General features: G+C 39.7%; 1 protein-coding gene across 11 annotated transcripts in view; it reads left to right on the forward strand.

Annotated features, from left to right (window-relative positions):
- Positions 1–14,518, forward strand: part of ZNF248 (zinc finger protein 248) — an 85,394-nt gene extending 70,876 nt beyond the window's left edge. For all 11 annotated transcript variants that reach the window (XM_049894691.1, XM_049894686.1, XM_049894695.1 and 8 more), the window contains one exon: positions 8,423–14,518. In XM_049894691.1, the coding sequence (XP_049750648.1) occupies positions 8,423–9,912 (1,490 nt within the window). In that variant the 3' untranslated portion in view covers positions 9,913–14,518. The remainder of the gene's footprint in view (positions 1–8,422) is intronic.
- The last annotated feature ends 8,725 nt before the right edge of the window (positions 14,519–23,243 follow it).

Here is a 23,243-nt window from a genome sequence, read left to right on the forward strand (position 1 = left end):
CACTAATAATTGAAGACTACATGAGTTGTGGCATGACATCATACGTGAAGAAAGCAAGAATTCATTAAAAAGACAGGAAAGAAAAGACCTAAATGGATGTCAGAAGAGACTCTGAAAGTTGCTATGGAATGTCGAGTAGTTAAAGGGAAAGGAAGGGTTACTCGAGAAAACAGAATAAAGTATTATAATGAAATGTGTAAAGACTTGGAGATAGAAAACCAAAAGGGAAGAATGCACTCAGCATTTCTCAAGCTGAAGGAACAGAAGAAAAGTTCAAAGCTTCTAGTTACAATGTTGAAGGATTCTGTGAGGAAAATATAAAAGAAAAATATTAAATAGTAAGCATCAAAAGAAGATGGAAGGAATATACAGAGTCACTATGCCAAAAAGAATTGATTTGACATTCAGCCATTTCAGGAGGTAGCGTATGATCAGGAACCAATGGTACTGAAGGAAGAGGTCCAGGGTGCACTGAAGGCGTTGGCGAAAAACAAGGCTCCAGGATTGACGGAATACCGATTGAGATGTTTCAACAAATAGATGCAGTGCTGGAAGTGCTCTTTTGTCTATGCTAAGAAATTTGGGAGACAGCTACCTGGCCAACAGACAGGAAGAGATCCATATTTATGGCTATTCCAAAGAAGAGTGGTCCAACCAAGTGCAGAAATTATCAAACAGTATCAATAATATCACACACTCCGTAAAATTTTGGTGAAGATCGTTCAAAAGCAGCCGCAGCAGTACATCAACAGAGAACTGCCAGAAATTCAAGCAGATTCATAAGAAGACATGGAATGAGAGATACCATTGCTGATGTCATATGGCTCCTGGCTGAAAGCAGAGAATACCAGAAAGATGTTTCCCTGTGTTTTATCTATGCAGAGGCATTCAACTGTGTGGATCATAACAAATTTTGGATAACATTGCAAAAAATGGGAATTCCAGAACACTTAATCGTGCTTATGAGGAATCTATACATAGATCAAGAGGCAGTCGTTCGAACAGAACAAGGGAATATTGTGTGGTTTAAAGTCGGGAAAGGTGTGTGTCAGGGTTGTATCCTTTCACCATACATATTCAATCTGTATGCTAAGCAAATAATCTGAGAAGTTGGACTATATGAAGAAGAACAGGGCATTAAGATTGGAGGAAAATTCATAAATAACCTGCATTATGAAGATGACACAACCTTGCTTGCTCAAAGTGAAGAGGACTTGAAGCACTTACTGATGAAGATCGAAGATCACAGCCTTCAGTAGGAACTACACCTCAACATAAAGAAAATTATTCTCACAACTGGGTCAGTAAGCAACGTTGTGATAAATGGAGAAAAGATTGAAGTCGTGAAGGATTTCATTTTACTTTGATCCACAATCAACACCCATGGAAGCAGCAGTAAAGAAATCAAATGACACGTTGCATTGGACAAATCTGCTGCAAAAGACCTCTTTAAAGTGTTAAAAAGCATAGATGTCAACCTGAAGACTAAGGTGCACCTGACCCAAGCCATGGTGTTTTCAGTCACCTCATATGCGTGCAAAAACTGGACAATGCAAAAGGAAGACCAAAGAAGAAATGACATTGTCAGGTATTGAATTGTGTCCCCCCAAAATATTTCAACTTGGCTAGGTCATGGTTCCCAGTATTGTATGATTGTCTACCATTTTGTCATCTGATGTGATTTCCCTATGTGTTGTAATCCTATCACTGTGATACTAATGAGATGAATTAAGTTATATAGATGAAATCTATAAGATTAAGTAGTGTCTTCAGGCAATCTCTTTTGAGATATAAAAGAGAGAATCTAGCAGAGAAACACAGGGACCTCATACCACGAAGAAAGAAGGGCAGGAGTACGCGTCCTTTGGACCTGAGGCCCTTGCGCTGAGAAGCTCCTACTCCGGGGGTAGATTAATGACAAGGACTTTTCTCCAGAGCTGAAAGAGAAAGCCTTCCCCTGGAGCCGATGCCCTGAATTTCAACTTGTAGCCTACTAGACTATAACAGAATAAACTTCTGTTTGTTGAAGCCATCCACTTGTGGTATTTCTGTTACAGCAGCACAAGATGACTAAGACAGATGCCTTTAAATTACAGTGTTGATGAAGAATATTGAATACAGCATGGACTGCCAAAGGAATGAACAAATCTGTCTTGAAAGAGGTATAACCAGAAAGCTCCTTCAGAGCAAGGATGGCGAGACTATTTGGACATGTTATCAGGAGGGATCAGACCCTGGAGAGGGACATCATGCTTGGTAAAGTGGAGGGTCACCGGAAAAGAGGAACATCCCCAACAATATGGATTGACAACAGTGGCTGCAACAACGGGCTCAAGCATAATGATTGTGAGAATGCCGCAGGACTGGGCTGTGTTTTGTTCTGTTGTACACAGGGTCGCTGTGTGTCAGAACTGACTCAGCAGCACCCAACAACAACATTGGAATCTCATTTGCATACTGAATCAGCAATTGGATATACAAGTAGGGAGCACATAGTTGAGGCCAGAACCAGAAGTATCCGCTGGAAAGGCGTCGACGTTAGATGGTATTAAAGGCACGGGGCTACATGAGCTCTTCTAGATTAGATGCTGGCAGACTTTTTTGTAAAAGACCAGATAGTAAATCTTTAGGCTTAGTGAGCCAGCCACTTATGCTCTCAGTTATTGCTACTGTGGTACTATTGCTGCACCTTTTACCTCTTAGTCTTCCTCTTTAGCTTGCTCTTCTTCTTCCTCTCCTCTCTCTCCTCCTCCTCCCTCCTCCTTCTTCTCTTTAAAACTGTAAAAGCTATTCTTAGCTCAAAGGCCATTTCCTTTGTCGTTGTAGTTTGCTGACCCTTTTTCTAGAGAGTGGCTGTATGTAGGTGAGAAAAAAAAGAACTTGGACAATACCACATTTAGAAGGCAGATAATGCCGTTAAATCCCTTCATTAGAGGAGACTGAGAAGGAAAGCCTGAGCTATAGGAAAACCAAAGAGCCTGGTGTCCCAGGAGTCAATAAAGAATGTTCTACCATTTTACTGCTATCATAAATAGCAACCATGGGGTCACTGAATCTCCCAAACCCATAATCATCTCTAACTGGCCTCTTCATATGCCTGCTGTTATTTTCCTTTCTGAACCATCTTCTATATCTGGTCATATCCTCACTTTTCTCTGACATCGCTCAAAACCAAAACTTCAGTTTTCTCATTTCTTGTTTGCTCAGTTTCTAATGGGTTCTTTGTTTTTTTTTTTTTACCTAAAGGTTCCATTTTATCTTTCACTGGCCTGACAAAGTAACCTATAATTGCTCTTTTTAGTAAATAATAATTAAATTCCACTTGCATTGACTGGAATCCCTGGGTGGTGCAGATGGTTAATGTGCATGGCCGCTAACTGGAAGGTTTGTGATTTGAGTCCACCCCAAAGCTCCTCAGAAGAATGACCTGGTAACCTGCTTTGAAAAATCAACCATTGAAAATCTGTAGAGCATAGTTCTACTCTGACACATACGGGGTTGCCACGAATCAGAGTCAATTATGGCAACTGGTTTTTGGTTTGGGTTTTGGTTCATTGACTATTACAGTATGGTCTTATTCTCACTGTCTATATGTCTTTCTACTGTCCATAATTCATATTAAACCCCATACTATTTTGTATCTTAAATTTCACTTATAAATGTTTTTTATCTACAACTTCCATACATACCTGTTTACTTTGCTTGTTCCAAAATAATTAAATGAGCTAATACAGCACGTGAAGTGTGCAAACATTGCATAGCACATAGTGATGGCTTCTTGTTATTATTTCACTTCTTTTTTATTGTGGTAAAAATACACAGCAAAACACACCAATTCAACGATTTCTACATGTGTAATTCAGTGACATTGCCTTCTTCAAGTTATGCAGCTGATCTCACTATCGTTTTCCAAATTATTCCACCACCGCTAATATAAACTCACTGCCCCCTAAGCCAAAACTCCCTATTACCCCCCCAACCCCTGGTAATCATTAATAATTTTTACTTTCTGTATATTTGCTTATTTTATGTAAGTGAGATCATACCAGCTTCTTTTTCCCAGCATGTTTTCAGGGTTCATCCCTGTTGTGGCGTCTATCAGAACATCACTTGTTTTTATGGCTGAGTAATACTTCATTGTATGTGTATACCACATTTTGTTTATCTATCTATCTGTTGATGGACGCTTCATTTGTTTTCACCTTTTGGCTGTTGTGTATAGTGCTGCAGGAAACCTTGGTATGTGTGTATCTGTTTGCGTTGCTGCTTTCATATACCTAAGAGTGGAATAACGGCCATATGGTCGTTCTACGTTCAACTCTTTGAGGAGCCACCAAACTTTTCCACAGAGGCTATATATGTACTTTTTTACATTCCCACCAGCAATGGATGAGGGTTCTGGTTTCTCTACAACCTGTGGTTTCCCTTTTTTTTTTTTGATCATTGCCATTCTCATAGGGGTGAGATGGTGTCTCATTGTGATTTTGATTTGCATCTCCTTCCTGGCTAGTGAAAGGAGCCCTGGTGGTACGGTGGTTAAGCACTTGGCTGCTGACTGAAAGTTTGGTGGTAATCTACCAGCTGCTGCACAGAACAAAAGACCTGAAGATTTGCTCCTTTAAATATTACAGCCTGGGAAATGATATGAGGCAGTTCTGTTCTGTTCTGTAGGGTTGCCGTGAGTTGGAATTGACTCAACAGTGCACACAACAGCAGCTAATGAGCTTCAGCATCTTTTTGTGTGCTTATTGGCTATTTGAGTACCCTTTTGGTGAAATGTCTGTTCAAGTCCTTTGCCCATTTTTTGATTGGATTGTTTGTCTTTTTGTTGTTAAAAATATTTTATATACTTTGGATATTAGACCCTTTTCAGAGATATGGTTCAACAAAATTTTCTCCCAGTCTGTAGGTTATCTTCTCACTTTTTTGATAAAGTCCTTTGGTGAACAGAAGTATTTAATTTTTATGAGGACTCATTTATCTATTTTGTCTTTTGCTGCTTAATTTCACTTATTTTAAGTTAGAGCTAATATTTTGCTGTAACTTAAAACAGTCCATGTTTTATACCTACTTAGTGGCTGTGTTCCACAAAACTCAGACCTGATCGTGTAGTTGTTGCCTGTGGATTTTTCCCTATTAAAGATTTTGTTCTCCTGAAGAGCAGACCCTGTCTTACTTTTCCTAATTCTGATATTTTAATACTTTGTTGATTAACTATGAAGCCAAGTTGAGCAGAGATCATTCTTTTTCATTCATTCAGAAAGCATTTCATAGTACTCTTTCTAAATTCACATTCCTATATTTTAATGCTGGTGGCATAGTGGTTAAGTGCTACAGCTCCTAACCAAAGGGTCCGCAGTTCAGCTCCTAACCAAAGGGTCCGCAGTTCAGATCCGCCAGGCGCTCCTTGGAAACTCTATGGGGCAGTTCTACTCTGTCGTATAGGGTCACTATGAGTCGGAATTGACTCGACACCACTGGGTTTGTTTTTTTGGTATATTTTATCCTGCTGTTGCAGTTCATCAAGTGCAGATTGAAAATAATTCACTTTATATTGCTTTTAAGAATCATTAATGTACTGCCTCTTTTTTCCTTGTAAGAGGAAACAAGATTTTAATAACACCTGCTGAGAGCCCAGTTGTGGTCATGACAGAGGCTATAGCATTGAATAAGGGATTGATTTTACATTAAAATGAATGATATAGACAGTAACTTCTAATGGTGGGAGCAAGTGGAGCTTTCAGATGGTAGGGATATTGTAAAATGTTTTTTGGCTTTTTTTCTTATTGTGGTTATTAATACTATTTTTTACTTTATAAATAAAGGAGAGAAAACATTTTAAATAAAAGGAAGTAGCATCTCACTGAAGGATATTTAGTTCCCAAGCAGAGCCAAAATGAGGTGCAGTTAGTTGTGGAAAAGGCATGTGGTTGGGAATGAACGATTTATGAGAGACTAATTTAAATACCTAGTTAGAGGATTTTTTTTTCGTGGCTGTAATCTTTTTTTTTTTTTTTTAATTGTGCTTCAAGTGAAAGTTTACAAATCAAGTCAGCCTCTCATACAAAAATTTATATACACCTTGCTATATAGTCCTAATTGCTCTCTCTCTAATGAGACAGCACACTCCTTCCCTCCACTCTCTATTTTTGTGTCCATTCGGCCAGCTTCTGACCCCATCTGCCCATTCATCTCTTCTTCAGACAGGAGCTGCCCACATAATCTCATGTGTCTACTTGATCGAAGAAGCTCACTCTTTACCAGTATTATTTTCTATCCCATAGTCCAGTCCAATCCCTGTCTGAAGAGTTGGCTTTGGGGATGGTTCCTGTCTTGGGCTAACAGAAGGTCTCAGGACCATGACCTCTGGGGTCCTTGCAGTCTCAGTCAGTCCATTAAGTCTGGCCTTTTTATGAGAATTTAAGGTCTGCATCCCACTGCTCTTCTGCTCCCTCAGGGGTTCCCTGTTGTGTTTCCTGTCAGGGCAGTCATTGGTTGTAGCTGGGTACCATCTAGTTCTGGTCTCAGTCTGATGTAGTCTCTGGTTTATGTGGCCCTTTCTGTCTCTTGGGCTCATAATTACCTTGTGTCCTTGGTGTTCTTCGTTCTCCTTTGCTCCATGTGGGTTGAGACCAATTGATCATCTCAGATGGCTGCTTGCTAGCATTTAAGACCCCAGATGCCACTCCTCTCCAAAGTAGGATGCAAAATGTTTTGTTAATAGATTTTATGCCAATTGACCTAGATGTCCCCTGAAAACTGTAGTCCCCAAACCCCGCCCCTGCTACACTGGCCTTCCAAGCATTTGGTTTATTTAGGAAACATCTTTGCTTTTGGTTTAGTCCAGTTGTGCTGACCTCTCCTATATTGTGGGTTGTCCTTCCCTTCACCTAAAATAGCTCATATCTACTATTAGTTAGAAGATATTTTGATGGACTTGTGGAATGGTGGCCTGAGCACTTAATGTGAATCCAGTTGGTGAAAGTTTCGTTTCGATCCCCCCCCCCCCCGCAGATAATAGCTTTTACCTGTTTGTCCTTGGGGCTGTAGGCTCAGGGTTGTCATAGATTTTTTTTTTACGAAATTAACATTTTTGCATTGGGTAACAAGTTTTGTGATAAAGTTTACTGAGATTTTTGGTATCATATAAAGAAATGTGATCCCTGTGTTTCACAAGTAAGTAAAAACCACAGATGAGGAAACCCAGATATAAAAGCAGACTTTAAGGATCTGTTGCCTCATGAAAAAAAATTGTTTTGAGGAAAAGTAACTCAGCTGATTGAAGTGAAAAAACATTTCAGTAGATGGTCAGGACAGATTCATTAACAGTTGTGAGAAAATTGAATCTGGTTCTTTCGTAAGAATGGCCTGCCTACTCATTTGTTTTGTATTTCCTGTTAGACATTTGTGTTCCTGTGAATCCCACCTAGATGGCAAATTAGAGCCTGGGATAAAGCAATATTCCTTAAAACATGAGAAAATACGTGCTTTTAGTAATTTCTTTTGATGTTGATAAATCAAATGGAAGGAAAAGAAAAATGGACGCTTGCATATTTTTTTTTTTTACTACCACAGTAATCAAGAGATGAGAAGAACCTAAATCATGATCTACCTCCACAAACTTAATTCTTCCTCTGATATATCTCCTGAACATCCTATTTATTTTCCTTGACAAAAATAACTTGTTGAGCTCATTCAGTTTTCTGTAAGTTTCCTGCTCCCTGAATCAACAACTCTTAGAAAATCTCCACCCCATTTCACCTTCTCTATCCTGCTTCTCCTACAGCATATTAAAAAAAAAAAAAAATTCCTTGTGAATTAAAGGAGAAATTAGATCCCGAGCTATAGGACCATTCCTTTGAACCTGAGAAAGTTGGTGTCTTCAGAAGTTTAATTTGATGTTGATGTATAGAATACATGTATTCTACTGGTACTCTTACACAGGTTATCTGTGTTTAAGGGGATCTGCTCCTCCTCCATCAAGTGTAGTTTATCCTCTGAAAGCTCTCGTCTACTAACATTTGCTGTCATTTTATTTGGTGTTCATTGTCTGTATTGGGCTCACCCCATTTCAGAGTTTCCCGCCTTCTGAATCAGCCACTTTTTAGTTCCGATGCTTTGAGTTTTAGCTCACTTTTTTTTTTTTTCCAGTTTTGAAGGTTATATTTATAAAGTGTTAAATATATGTGTGGTCACTGCCAGTTTCCTCTCCTTGTTTCCAGTGCAGCATGCTTTTTGTTTCTTCCTTTTTTTTTCTTTACTCAAACCAGAGGAGTAGAGGAAATACATACTTGGATTCAGTCACACCAGAAAACTGAGCCTGAAACAAAAGAGTGAACTATATAATGGGACATTTGTATAAAACTTCAGTTCTATCGGAAATGTATTAAGATTCATAAGATGTTATTTTTCTCATTTCTAGAGGACTGGAAAGTTGATGACCTGATAGAGAGAAGCCAGGAAAATCAAGATGAACGTTTTTGGCAATTTGTATTCACCAACAACAAAACACTAAATAAACAGAGTGGTAACAGAGCAGTGAAAACTTTCAACCCGGGTTTAGACCCTGTTTCTTCAAGAAATAACCCCTATAGAATATGTGACTCGTGTGAAATGAGTTTGAAAAATATTTCAGGCTTAATTATTAGTAAAAAGAACTCTTCAGGAAAAAAACCTGGTGAGTTTAATGTATGTGAGAAATTGCGCCTTGATATTAGGCGTGGAAAGATTCCTACTGGAGAGAAATCTTGTAACCAAAAGACGAATGTCTTCAGTTATAGCAAGGATCTCACTCAGTCAATTTTTGACCAACCTTTTGAATATAATCAAAATGAGAGAGACTTCCATGAGGAGCCAGCCTTTACAAATAAGAAAGTTCAGATAGGAGAGACACTCTCTAAATATAATGAATGTGGAAGAGTCTTCATCCAAAGTGTAAAGTTCAATATATCTCAGAAAACTCATTTGGAAATGGAGCCATATGAATGCAGTATATGTGGGAAGCCCTTCTATATGACTTTAAGATTGGGACATGAGAGAGCTCTTACAGAGGTGAATCCTTATGAATTTAATGAATATGGAGAAATCTTGTGTGACAGTTCAACTTTCATTATTCATCAGGGAGCTTACACAAGAAAGAGTCACCATGAATGTAAAGTAAGTGACAAAACTTGGGAAAAATCCACCCTCTTTAAACATCAGATAGTACACATGGAGGAAAAATCCTATAAATACAGTGAAAATGGGAATAATTTCATCAAGAAATCACATCTCACCCAACTTCGGAGAGCTCACTCAGGAGAAAAAACCTTTGAATGTAGTGAATGTGGGAAAACATTCTGGGAGAAGTCAAATCTCACTCAACACCAGAGAACACACACAGGAGAGAAACCCTATGAATGTATTGAATGTGGGAAATCATTTTGCCAGAAACCACACCTTACAAACCATCAGCGAACACATACAGGGGAAAAACCCTATGAATGTAAGCAGTGTGGAAAAACGTTCTGTGTGAAGTCAAACCTCACTGAACATCAAAGAACACACACAGGGGAGAAACCCTATGCATGTAATGTGTGTGGGAAATCCTTCTGCCACAGGTCAGCTCTAACCGTACACCAGAGAACGCACACAGGAGAGAAACCCTTTATATGTAATGAATGTGGAAAATCTTTCTGTGTGAAGTCAAACCTCATTGTACATCAAAGAACTCACACAGGGGAGAAACCCTATAAATGTAATGAGTGTGGAAAAACCTTCTGTGAAAAATCAGCTCTCACTAAACATCAAAGAACCCACACAGGGGAGAAACCCTATGAGTGTAACGAATGTGGGAAAACTTTTAGCCAGAGATCAGTGCTCACTAAACATCAGAGAATTCACACAAGGATGAAAGCTGTCTCTGCATCCTGAATGTTCAGAAGCCTTCATCCACCTGTCAAATTTGTGTTACTGTTTAAAAAATGACATTAGAGAAACCCAAAGAATGCCACAGACTACTAAGAAATGACATTGTATTTCAGATAATTGATACTAGATTAAAACCAAAGCTTTCAAGAAAAAAACTTCCATCAGAAAGTTTGTACTGAGGGAAATCTGTTCATTTAAGTAATGTAAAAAATCCTTATCTAGAATTTGTAGTGTCATATTCCAGATGTGATATCAAAATTTTATTGTAAATATAATAGATAATATCTACTTATACCTGTATTCACAGTGGAATCTGAAGCTTAAAAAAAATCGAATGCCAACAGCATTAAACATGTGGAGAGTCCTTGATGTTTGTAGGCTTCATGTGAGTATGCAACTGTAACAGATTCGGGGTATGCTTGATTTGCATATTGTAGCCCAACATGGTTGTGAGAGACAATATGAACTCTTAGTTTAGTAACTATTATGGTACATATTAATATTTGTCACACTGAATACCACCAGTGTCTTTATAGCATCACATAATTATATACATATATATGTAAATATATTTATACACATACAGTGATATACCAGAGTCAGCTCCTACTGGCTCACAAGTGCTGACTGCTAATTTTTCAGGAATTTTGTGAACCAGTTTTTAAACACAGTCATTAAAAATTATGTTAACTACCCAGTTAAATTATATTAAAAAACAAAGATAATAAATATTCAATGCTCATCACTTCCTAATTATTTTACTACATTTTACTATTATCTGTACTCTGGTTACTTATATTACTTAATTTGTATGATGAAAATGCTGTGTAACGGTATTATCCCATTGATAGCTTGAAATTGCAATAGTGTGAGTATTTATACCATGGACTTTGGCAAACTCTACAGATCAGGGTTTTTAGTTTCCCGGAGAGCATACTGTCAAACATTTACCAGGTCATCACTGTACGTGTGAATATATTTGGCAAATTTAAAGTACAAACTTCTCCCATTTCCCAGTATAAATAAATGGCTGTGGCCGTTATTACTGAACTGCCTCTTCACTAAAGAAGCCAAAAAGTGTTTTTGTGTTTTTTTTAACTACCTTCGGATCATCCTATTCTAAATACTACCAGAGTCGCTTCATAGCTTGACCAATATATGTTTTAAGTGAAATATTATTTCACAAAGAACCACATCACCTACATTTTCTGACTAGGTATGGCCATTATTACTGGACTACCACTTCAATAAAGAAGCCAAACTATATTTTTCTGAGGTTTTTCAGCTGCCTCTGGGTTAATCACTAAGGTAAATTATGTTATTAAGAACAGTAATCACATAAATTATGTGAAGGTTAGCATCAGTTAACATCAGTTATGGACTGTAGTACTGCACTCTACAAATAAAAAGTGGTATATAATAAAACTCCTTTTTAATAGAACTCATGATACTTCACTGTGGTATCTATTTAGGCATGGTATGTGTTACCCAGAACTGTGTATTTGTGTTTAATATAATAGAGTGGCATATTGTATACTGTCCCTGCCTCCTTTGTCCTATTTCCTACACTTCCTTGGAACACATTGTTAAGCAGTTCTAAGGAACCCTTCCTCCCCACCAACCATTCTCTTCTGCTGCGTTGCTAGGCTCTGTTTCGTTCCTTTCCTTCCTTCAGATGATTTAGGGGGTCAAACAAGGTTAGTCTAATCATGGAAATTCCATTCAGATGATGGTTTGGGATGGACATGTAAACAATGAGATGTTTGGGAAAATATTCGGCAGTAATTCTGGAAAAGATATCAGTGATAAAAGGAGACACGAGACGAGATTGTCCCTCTGCTGAATTTTTTCACACCTATTTGTGATAACAGATTGTAGCTTGTGGTCCTTTGGGGCAATAATGTGAAGATGACAGTGCACAAGATTAGAAAAGCCTGGCCCAAAGGTCATGGTGTTGAGCTGTTCAACTTGCTCATTCTGTACCTGCTGTCTATTGGAACCTTTGCATTATATGCAATAAAGCTGTTATTTATTCTTAGGACTTTCTGTTACGTAGAACTGAGTGCATTCCAACTGACACAGGAATACTTTCTCGTGCTAATGTCCTACACAGCAATTTTGGGGATTTTTTTTTTTTGGCAAGTTGTACAGGGATGTCTGTATTCAACTAAAGAGAAATTAATGGTAGACTTATTACAGAAGTATAGGGTGGCTATAAGTCAGAACTGACTCAACAGTACTCAATTCGAAAGAAACAAGGGGTACTGAAGCACCTAGAGGCAAGCCATTTCTAAAGCCTAAAGGGGCAAAGGATGGAAACAGTTTTACTAGAGTCCAATGAGAGCTGCTTTCATAGAGTGGGGGACACCTAGGAGGAGGTACGGTTACTACCAGACTTCTGATACCAAATTGCTGGTGCCTCTCTTTGGAGAACCCAACCAGATGTCATCTGCAGTGGAACCCAAGTGGGCATAGAGAAGGGTGGAGAAGAAGGTCTGGGTGTAGCAAATGAAGAATGAGCAGCAGTTTGTTTTTTCCACAAATCCCTATGTTAAAGGCTAGGTATTAGAAGTAAAGTTACTGTAGTTGAAAATTTAAGTTTTTCTGCTTCATTGTGCTTTCATATTGGCATAAGTAAATCCCTTTTGGAATCGAGCACTGTGGCAGATACGATTCCTTTGACATGTACGAAGCAGACATGTTAAATGATTCATATATTCCTGTGTGGTGTTTATTATATGTGGTGTAATTTAAGCAACTCTGTATTCTTCCAAATAGCCGGTTGTCCTTGCACTATTTGATTAATTCACACTTTTTTTTGTTGTTGATTTGATGTAGCATTGGTACCAACTCGAACATACACATGGCTGTTGCTTTTGTTTGCTCGGTGGGACATTCTTTTTGTAATAGAACCTGCCCTTGTGATCACAGAGTTGGCATTTAACTCAGATGGTACCATCTCTTCCTCGCCCATATTTGTACTGATCTAGAAATGGTCATTTGTTCCAAAATAGGTCAGTGAAAACCAATCCTAGGATATATTTATTGGGAGATCACCATAGACCAGTTAGTTTGTGTCCATGGGGCTGCCAGTAGCCATATCAAGAAAACACATGTGCAAAGGAGAGACTCATGGTGATATGAAATAAATAAATAGTGAAAGCTGTCAGAGGGGCAGTTTGATTTTAAATAAGGTAAAGAGGGGAAGACCTCATTGGGAAGATTGCATTTGAGGGATTGAACCATGTGGATACCTGGGTCATGTGTATGTAATACATATGAATGTATAGCCAACAATATGCATCTAAGATTTTGTTTTATGAAGTAATACTCTCATTATTGTAAAGTACTTGGATATTTTGTACTACATTGTAATCAAAGAAATACTTATTCCTATATACTAAACATAACCAATGAGTAGGTCGCCTCCCAGAGCTTGAAATCCAGTGCTTTATTGTGTAAAACTAGGAAGGAGTTTGCAGGGTTGTAGGTATGTGGTTTCCGAAATGACTAAGCAATTTATGCTACCAATGTCTGGAAATTGGTTTTCTTATTAACACCTAAAATGATGTTCTTCTGAAATTGGGAACATTTTGTCTTGACCTTGGCCTCTCCTTACCTATCACTTTAACTTAGTAGGGAAAGGTAGAGCCATAGCTTATATGAGGGTTCAACCCTAGATGCCCTAGATGCCCTCAACATGCTTGGCTGCCCCAATCAGAGACTGCAACTGTGGCTACCTTGAACCTACCTCTTCTACCTCTTTCTCTGGTGAAGACTTAGCCTGTTTTGATTTCCTCTGTTTCCACCAAACTTTCTTCTGCCACTTAGTCACTGGATACTGAATAATTCCAGCCTTCTCCCTTTTATCTGGGGGACTCAACTGCCCCTTTCCTAGCCTGTCCCTTCTCTTAGACCTTGCATCTGTAGCCTTCTCTTTCAGATAGTGAGGAACTAATGTCTACTCTTATATACCATTTTCAGTGATAAGGTCTCCAGATAGTTGGGGGAGGTGCAAAAGTTACACCTAATATCTTGTCCTCCCATGTCTAGAGTCTATACTTTAGGATGGTCAGTCTTCTTTGGGATCAGTTTCTTCAACTACAAAACGGTATAATTATCCTCATATGAAAATTATCCCCATCCCCTTTCCACTGAGCTTGCTTCAATACTAACAAGCCAAAAATGTCATTTTACCAAACCCCCAAAGGAAGCCCAGGTCCTCAGTAAGGGGGGAGCTCAGAAATTCTTTTAACTCGAGCCCCAAATGAAATCATGCCCTGCCCATGTTCCTTAAAACAGAAAAGGAATTTGGCAGCCATGACTGGTGCCCATGGGATAATGGGGCTTCCTTGGCCTTCCCAGTACTGGGTGCTCCTCCGCAGCAAGGTCAGTACTAGGAACTGATACTGGGAGAAGAAAGCATAAATATTTAGAACATAACAGATGAGTATTCTTCACACCAAATACTGGTTTTCTCCTCTGAAGTTTTCAGTTCCGTGTGTATCCTGGCCTTTTTCCATGAATTTTAATCCATATATATGTACCTATAGAGAATTTGTAATATAATGCAGTCATGGGCATTTGAGTTTTGTCATAAAATAAAGTTTATATTACATGCAAAATTAAAAGTGGTGCAATAAATTATTGTTTTCTGAAGTTAAATTTGGCATGCCCAGTTTTTTGCAACTAAAGACACTATCTTTAATATCCTGAGAATTAACCACTATTATGGTTTTTGGAGATTTTTCACATGATTTGAATTCAGAATATTTGTGCAGATACTCTGTTATCATAGTTTTAAAATTTTTTTAAATTCCTGTAACAATGTTATCAAAGGAAGGGCGTTGCAAGATGGCAGCATAAGCAGTCACATGTTCCTGTTCCCCTACAAAAAATCCAGAAGAAACAAGCAAAAACTGATGAAATCGATAATCTCAGAACTTTGGACACCAATAAAGGTTTGGGGGACCAAAATGAATGCTGAATTAAGGAAAAATGTAGCATACAAATCGTGGAAGAATATAGGTTTGCCACATGTGTCACCCCACCCACCTCCCCAGTTTAGTGCAGCCATCTTGGGGTAGGTGTGGCTGGTGCCCATGGGCAGGGAGCCCATGATTGGAACAACCTGGTGAGCCCAAAGTCAGTCATACTTGAGACAGAGTGAGTCAGTGTGCATAGTTCAAGCTGTAGTGCCCATGAGGCCTGGTAAAGAACAACATGGTGGGTGCAGCATGTGCCAGAATACATGGTTAGGCCTGGGACAGAGGTGCAGTGGGCACCGCATCGGCCAAGGCACCTGAGTGGTCAGACTTGGGACAGAACAATTCGGCATAGCATGGGTAAGAGTCGTGTGAAAGAGTCGTGTGAGTCCCAGAAAAGCAGTGTGGTGTTTTTCAAAACACCTGAACGGTCAGACCTGGGACAGAAAACAGCAGCATAATGAGCACAGTTTGGCTTAATTTCCTGAGCATTCAGTCCTGGGACAAAGAGATTTAGTGAGCACTGTGCTGGTTGAAACATCTGAGCAGTCAGAGCAGGGTCAGAGCAGCTTGTTGAGCATTGCACAGGCTGGAGTTCCCATGAGTCCTAGTGAGTCCTGGGAAGAAGCAATAAGATCAGTGCAGTCTGGAGTTAATGAACAGTGAGGGTGTGGTGAATTCACAACAGCAGCTGCTTCCAGGGTGAAATTTGGGCTAGTACAGCACAGCCAAAGCTTCTGGTAGCGGAATCTTGGGGTGTGTCTGTCAGGTGCAGCTCCTGGCTTGGAGTTCTAGGGCCAGAGTTGCATGGTGAGCACTGCAGGAAGAGGGGGGGAAGATTCATTGTGGTCAATCAGAGATAGCCAGTAATTGAAAATCGGAGGGGGGGGGGCAGTGGCTGGAAGGGCATAGCAGGCATTCCTGGGGTGAGGGAAATTGGTACTGGAGTAACTCAGCATCGCCAGTATCTGGTGGAAAGACAATTGCTCCAAGTGCAACAAGCCATAGACTTAGGTGCACCCCCACTCAGACAACCTAGAGGTAAAACAGTGATAGCTGGCATCCTAGGAAGGGAGAACAATAGGGGAGGGATAGCAGGAAGTGCAACTAGCCTGGGAGTCTGAAGTTGAAGCAGAGGATTACAATCTTCAGTAATGTAAAATAATAAAGAGCAAACCCTAGAGAAAGGGAAGAGTATGATCTCCAGAGTTAGCACAGTAACATAGCTTAATGTCCCAATTACAACAATCACAAATTACTTGAAGAAGCAGGAAAAGATGGCCCTGCAAAAGACCAAACTAAGAGGACAGAACCTGTCCCTGAGGAAGGACAGATAACAGAATCACTAGACAAAGATTTTAAAGCAATGTTATTAAGCATACTCAAAAAGTTAAAGGAAAAAGAACTAAAGGAATTCAGAAAAAAGATACAAGAACAAAACAATTTTGATAAAGAATTTAAAAAAATTAAATAGAAATAATGGAGCTGAAAAAAATGCAATAACGAATGAATTCTCTGGAAAGGCTTAGCAGCAGATTTGAATGGAGAAGAATGAATCAGTGAACTCAGACTGGGCATTGAGTTTGTTCAGTGTGAGGAACAAAAATGATGAATGATGAAAAATGAACAAAGTCTCTTTAGGGATCTGAGAGACATTCTTAGTTATATAGTGCTGCTATTACAGAAATATCATAAGTAGGTAGCTTTAACAAAGATTTATTTTTCTCACAGGTGGCTAGACATCCAAATTCAGGGTGTCAGCTCTAGGGGAAGGCTTTCTTTCTTTTGGCTCTGGAGAAAGGTCCTTGTTTCTTTTGAGCTTCTGTTCCTGAGCAATCTTCATGAGGCTCAGCATGTGTCTTCCCCCATCTCTGCTCTGTTGCTGCTTGATTAATCTGCTTTTTTATCTCAAAAAAGCTTGATTTAAGACACAGCCTACTCTAGTTCTGCTTCATTAACAAAACTCATTCCCGAATGGGACTATAACCACAGGTGTAAAACCAGAAAAACCCAAACCCACTGCCATCGAGTAGATTCTGAATCATAGCAACCCTATAGGACAGAGTAGAACTGCCACATAGAGTTTCCAAGGAGCACCTGGTGGCTTCAAACTGCCAACCTTTTGGTAAGCACTTACCACTACATCACCACAGGTATAGGGGTTAGAATTTATAACATATTTTTAGGGACACAATTCAATATCTAACAGACATCATCAAGTCTAACAATATATGTGTAAGAAAGTCACAGAAGAAGAAGAGAGGAAGGGACGGGAATAATTTTTGAATAAATAATTGCTGAAAACTTCCCAAATATGGTGAAAGACATAGACTTACACATCCAAGAAGCTCAGCAAACTCCAAATAGGATGAATCTGAGAAGAGTCACACTGAGGCATATTATAATCAAACTCAAAAACCAAGGGCATAGAGAAAATTTTGAGAGCAGCACAAGAGAAGTAAAATGTCACATACAATGGGTCCTCAATAAGATCAAGTACTGATTACTCCTTAGAAACCACGCAAGCAAGAGGGTAGTGGGATGACATATTTTAAGGTGCTGAAGGAAAAGAACTGTCAGCCAAGAATACTATGTACAAAACTTTTATTTGCAAAGGGTGTTTGATATAGTATCACAAAATCATACACCTGAAAAATGTTGAATTGGCATATATTCTGTTACATATTTTTTCACAAAAATAAAAAAGAGGGCAATATTAAGAAATTCTCAAAAGTTGAGGGAATTTGTTACCACCATGCTGGTCCTACAAGATATGCTAGAGGGCGTTCTTCAGAAGGAAGAGTAGACACTAGAGAGACTTGAAGTTGTACATACAGGGGGATATTTTTTCCATTTAAGGGATGTCTTGATAAGAATAAAGGTCAGATTTCAGGTATTTTTTGGTTGGCAAATATTAAGTTGGTATCTACATAGACCAGGTTGTTACATATGTAAGATGTCAGACACAATCCTTATGGTAAAACCTGTGAACCTCTTGCCTTCCAGTTGATTCCAACTCATAGAGACCCTGTAGGACAGAGTAGAACTGCCGCATATGGTTTCCAAGGAGCGCCTGGTGAATTTGAACTGCTGACCTTTTAGTTAGCATCCATAGCGCTTAATCACTACACCCCCAGGGTTTCCAATCCTCATGGTAGACACAAAGTGAGAAATTATACACAAAAATAAAATGGCTGAATGCACACAAAAATCTATACACAAAAGAAGTCAACACTGGAAGGAAAAAGGGACAAACAAGGTATTAAGTCACACACACACACAACAACAACAAAATGGCAGAAGTTTAGCTTTATTGAAAATTACGATGAAAGTTAATTGAGTAGATAATCAAGAGACCGATTGGCAGATTGGATATGTAAACATAACCCATCTATATGCTGTCCACAAGAGACACACCTTAGGCGCAAACACACAAATAGGTTGAAAGTGAAAGGATAGTGTAATCTAACATCTGAAGTCATCTAAATTCCCAAGGGATAAGAAACAGGATCAGCACAAAGTTGGTTCCCATGAGGTGTGTCTGACCTCCAAGCTTTTCACCATTTCTGACACCAGCTGTACCCCCCTCCCCCCATGGGACTCTATAGTTCTTTGCTTGGTTTGATAATTTGTTGCAGTTGGCCACACAGAACTCACAGACTATGCTCACAGTTATGTGGTTTATTAGGGAAGTAGCAGGCTACATCTCATGATCAGGATCTCCTTGGAAGTAACAGGATACAGCTCAGGAGACAAGATCAGCTTCCTCAGTCAGGACAGCTCCCAACTAGTACAGCTCTCAACTTCATCTTGGCTGTGCTAGCTGACAACCCTTCTTGGCTGTGCTAGCCAATGACCCTCCTCAGCCATGCACGTAGGTAGGCCCTTCTCTCAGACATGCACACGCCATTCTTAGCTGAGCACATGCTCTTCTCTGCCTTCAGCATCCCTGCTGTCATCCTCTCTGCTGCTAACTGGCCCAACCCATGGCTAGGGTAGTAGCTGCTTGGCTACTGCCTTCCTGGCAGCAACTTTACACTGTCCCTGCTGGCTCTGCTGCTTGGACCCTCTTTTTGGCATCACACCACCAGCTCTGTCACTAGGCCTTTCCTAGGCTGTTCTGCTCCCAGGCCCCTTCCCAGGCTGTTCTGCCATTAGGCCCCTTTAGGCCTTTGCCACTGGGCCCTTCTAGGCCTCTGCCACCAGGCCACTGTAGGCCTCTGGCCTGCTTGTGCAAGTGATTCAGCCCTTTAGTTCCACCAGCAAGTCCCCTGCCCAGAGACACCAACCAGCTCTGTTTCTCCATGGGCCAACAAGCCCACAGCGCTCTCTCACTCTATCTTTTGCCTTCTTGTGTAGTCTCATGCTATCTCATGCTGTCTTCGTGTTATATCTCTTGACCCATATTACAGCTCTTTCAGGGGATTCCCTCCTCTCCTTACCTCTAAAATCCTCTGTGCGGTTGGCTGCTTATATAAGCAAACTCCTTGTCAATTTCAAGGCGTGTTCCTCCCAGCGGGACCACAAACTGACCAATTTTCCCAAGTCATTCAAACCTATTGGGTGGTTTTATACACCACTTAACCACTATGCCACCAAAAGGTCGGCAGTTCAGATCACCACATGCTCCTTGGAAATTCTATGGGGGAGTTCTACTCTGGCCAATAGGGTTGCTATGAGCCAGAATCGACTCGATGGCAACGGGTATTTGCATAGCAAATCAACAATGCCCCAACCAGTTATTTTTGACAGAATTATAAACCCAAGGCCAGAAGGGCCATATGCAAGAGAAACTCATTGCAGTGCAGATGGAGAGTGGGGGGAACCCAACATTTCATGCAGTCATCACAAGAGACCAAATGTGAGAATTTTAATACCAGATAAAATAGACTTTAAGCCAAAATGTTTTATGATTACAAAAAAGAACACTACATAATGATAAAAAGGACAACTTATCAAGAAGTTATAACAATTATACATATTTCTGCACCTAACCTCAGAGCCCCAAAATTTATAAAGCAAACACAGATTTGAAGGGAGACATACGTCAGTAATAAGAGTTGTACACTTTAATACACCACTATCAACAACTAGAAAAAAGATCAATATAGAAATAGAGGCAGGGCCAAGATGGCAGAGTAGTCAGATGCTTCCAGTGATCCCTCTTACAACAAAGACCTGAAAAAACAAGTGAAACAATTATGTTTATGACAAGCTATGAGCCCTGAACATCAAAGGCAAAGTTAGAAAATGGACTGAGTAGCAAGGGGAGGGAAAGACAGTTCAGAGGTGGAGAGGAGTGGCCAGACCTGAATCACTGGAAACCCTCAGGTACCATTCCCTGGAGCAACCATGGTGGGGTTGGAATAGTGTTCTGGACACAATATCCTCAGGGAGAGACCGTGAGCCGCACAGCCTACTCTTACCTCTGGAACCAGAGAAGAACAGTGCTCTTAGCAAAAGCTAAGTACTTGCGTTCATTTTCCCGTGGCCCCAGCCCCTAAACTGGCTTCAGTGGCAGTCAATTTCCCTGGGCCTGAGATAGGTTCTGCTGAGTGCTCTGAGTCATTCTCCAGGCCTTGGAGAAGGAATACATTCACAACTGGGGGAAAAGATAATCTGCCAGCTCCAAGAAGCTGGGGAGCTCAGGACAGAAGGGATGCCTGTCCAGGCATAAACAGCCCCTGGACTTTGAATGCCTTTCCCCCCTGCATGGATCTGTGTGGGCCTATTTCAGGAGAATAAGCCCTTGTTAGCAGACTGCAACTGTTTCAGCTGTGCGGTGGAGAGGTGGGTGTTTGATATTCCACACCGCTTTGCCTATTAAACAGGGCCATCACATAGCCACATAAGGGGCCTAAGGACTGGTGGCTCCACCCATGTCACCTAGCCACCAGCAACAGGGGTCCAAGGATAAGTAGTACTTCCCAGTCCTTACAACCAAAAGCATTGAGTGCCCATGGTCCGTCTGCAGAACCCACCCACCTGTGCACTCTAGGGAACAGGGACGCACTTTCTTCACAGACACTGGGGATGGTTGCCAGCCCCCTGCCTTGTTCAGAGCATGACCCTCTGATGCAACCAGATATCTATACCTACACCAATCACCCCTGCCCCTCTAATACTGTAGGACAGAGCCTGTACCACACTCTTGATGACCAACTACCTGGACACCTGAGCTGAATCCATACAAGAAACGTGAATGGACTCCAGGCTTATATACCCGATAACAACTCTAGCCATCTGGTGAAAGGACGTTAGAGCTTCAAACGTGAAAATGAGCTAGCTCACTCAAGCAGTCTATTTGGGCATATCAAAAAAAAAAAAAAAGCAAGAAGCTAGGATACAGGAAGCAAACATAAAATAAACTAATACAATAACTTATAGATGGCTCAGAGACAACAGTCAATATCAAATCACATAAAGAAGCAGACCATGATCGCTTCAACAAGCTCTCAAAACAAAGAATTGAGGAATCGTCTGGATGAAGGTGCCTTCCTGGAGTTACCAGATGCAGAATTCAAAACATTAATATGCAGAACTCTTCAAGACATCAGGAATGAGATTAGGAAGTAGATCAGGCAAAATGCAGAACAAGGAATACACAGATAAAATGGTTGAATTAAAAAGTTATTCAAGAACGTAATGAAAAATTTAATAAGCTGCAAGAATCCATAGAGAGACAGCAATCAGAAATTCAGAAGATTAACAATAAAATTACAGAATTAGACAACTCAATAGAAAGAGGAGTAGGATTGAGGAAATGGAAGGCAGGATTAGTGAGACTGAAGATAAAACACTTGGCACCAATATTTAAAAAAAAAAAAATCAGGTAAAAGAATTAAAAAAAATGAAGGAACCCTAAGTATAATGTGGGACTCTATCAGGAGAAATAACCTACACATGATTGGAGGACCAGAACAGGGCGGGAAAACAGAAAATACAGAGAGAATTGTTGAAGATTTGTTGCCAGAAAACTTCCCTGATATGGTGAAAGATGAGAAGATATCTATCCAAGATGCTCATCAAATTCCACATAAGGTACATCTCAAAAGAAAGTCACCAAGACATATTATAATCAAGCTTCCCAAAACCAAAGATAAAAAGAATTTTAAGAATGGCTAGGGACAAATTAAAAGTCACCTACAAACGAGAGTCAATAAGAATAAGCTCAGACTACTCAGCAGAAACCATGCAGTCAAAAAGGCTAAGGGATGGCTTATATAAAGTGTTGAAGGAAAAAAAAATTGCCAGGCAAGAATCATATATCCAGCAAAACTGTCTCTCGAGTATGAAGATGAAATTAGGACATTTCCAGAAAACAGAAATTGAGGGAATTTGTCAAAACCAAACCAAAACTACAAGAAATACTAAAGGGAGTTCTCTGGTTAGAAAATCAATAATATCCAATATCAATCCAAGACTAGAACACAGGACAGAGCAACCAGATATCAACCCAGATAGGGAAATCACAAAAATAAACTGCGATAAAAAAAGTTCAAAACAGGGAAACAGCGATATCATTATGTAACAGAAGACAACATTAAAACACTAAAGAGGGACTGAGAAATGTAGTCGTAGATCTTTCATATGCAGAGGAAGTCAAGGTGATATGAAGAAGTAAGCGTTAGGTAAAAACTTAGAAAAATAAGGATAAATATTAAGGAAACCACAAAGGAATCTAACAATCCTACTCAATCCTACAAGAAAAAAATAGAGACTCAGCAGCAACAAAATCAACAACGAATCAGAGGAAAAGACTGTATATAGAGATAACCTACTCAGCACAAAAAATTAAGTTGGAAAAAGAAACTCTTAAAAACACACATAAAATACATCAGCATGACAGCACTAAACTCATACCTAACCATAATTATGCTGGATGTACATGGACTAAATGCACCAGTAAAAAGACAAAGAGTGGCAGAATGGATTAAAAAAAAAAAATGATCCATCTATATGCTGCCTACAGGAGACACACCTTAGACACACAAACTAAAAATGAAAGGATGGAAAAAATATATTATGCAAACAAAAAAGAGCAGGAGTGACTATTAATTTCTGACAAAATAGACTTTAAAGTTAAATCCACCAAAAAGTATAAGGAAGGACACTATATAATGATTAAAGAGACAACATACCAGGAGGATACAACCATATAAAATATTTATGCTCTCAATGACAGGGCTGCAAGACAAATAAAATATAACAGCATTGAAAAATGAGATCAACAACTCCACAATAATAGTAGGCAACTTAAACACACAACTTTTGGTGAAGGACAGAAAGAACCAGAAAGAACCTCGATAAAGACACAGATGATCTAAATGCCACAGTCAACCAACTTGA

Source organism: Elephas maximus, chromosome 8, assembly GCF_024166365.1.
Source record: "Elephas maximus indicus isolate mEleMax1 chromosome 8, mEleMax1 primary haplotype, whole genome shotgun sequence".
In the NCBI taxonomy this organism is placed as follows: domain Eukaryota; kingdom Metazoa; phylum Chordata; class Mammalia; order Proboscidea; family Elephantidae; genus Elephas; species Elephas maximus.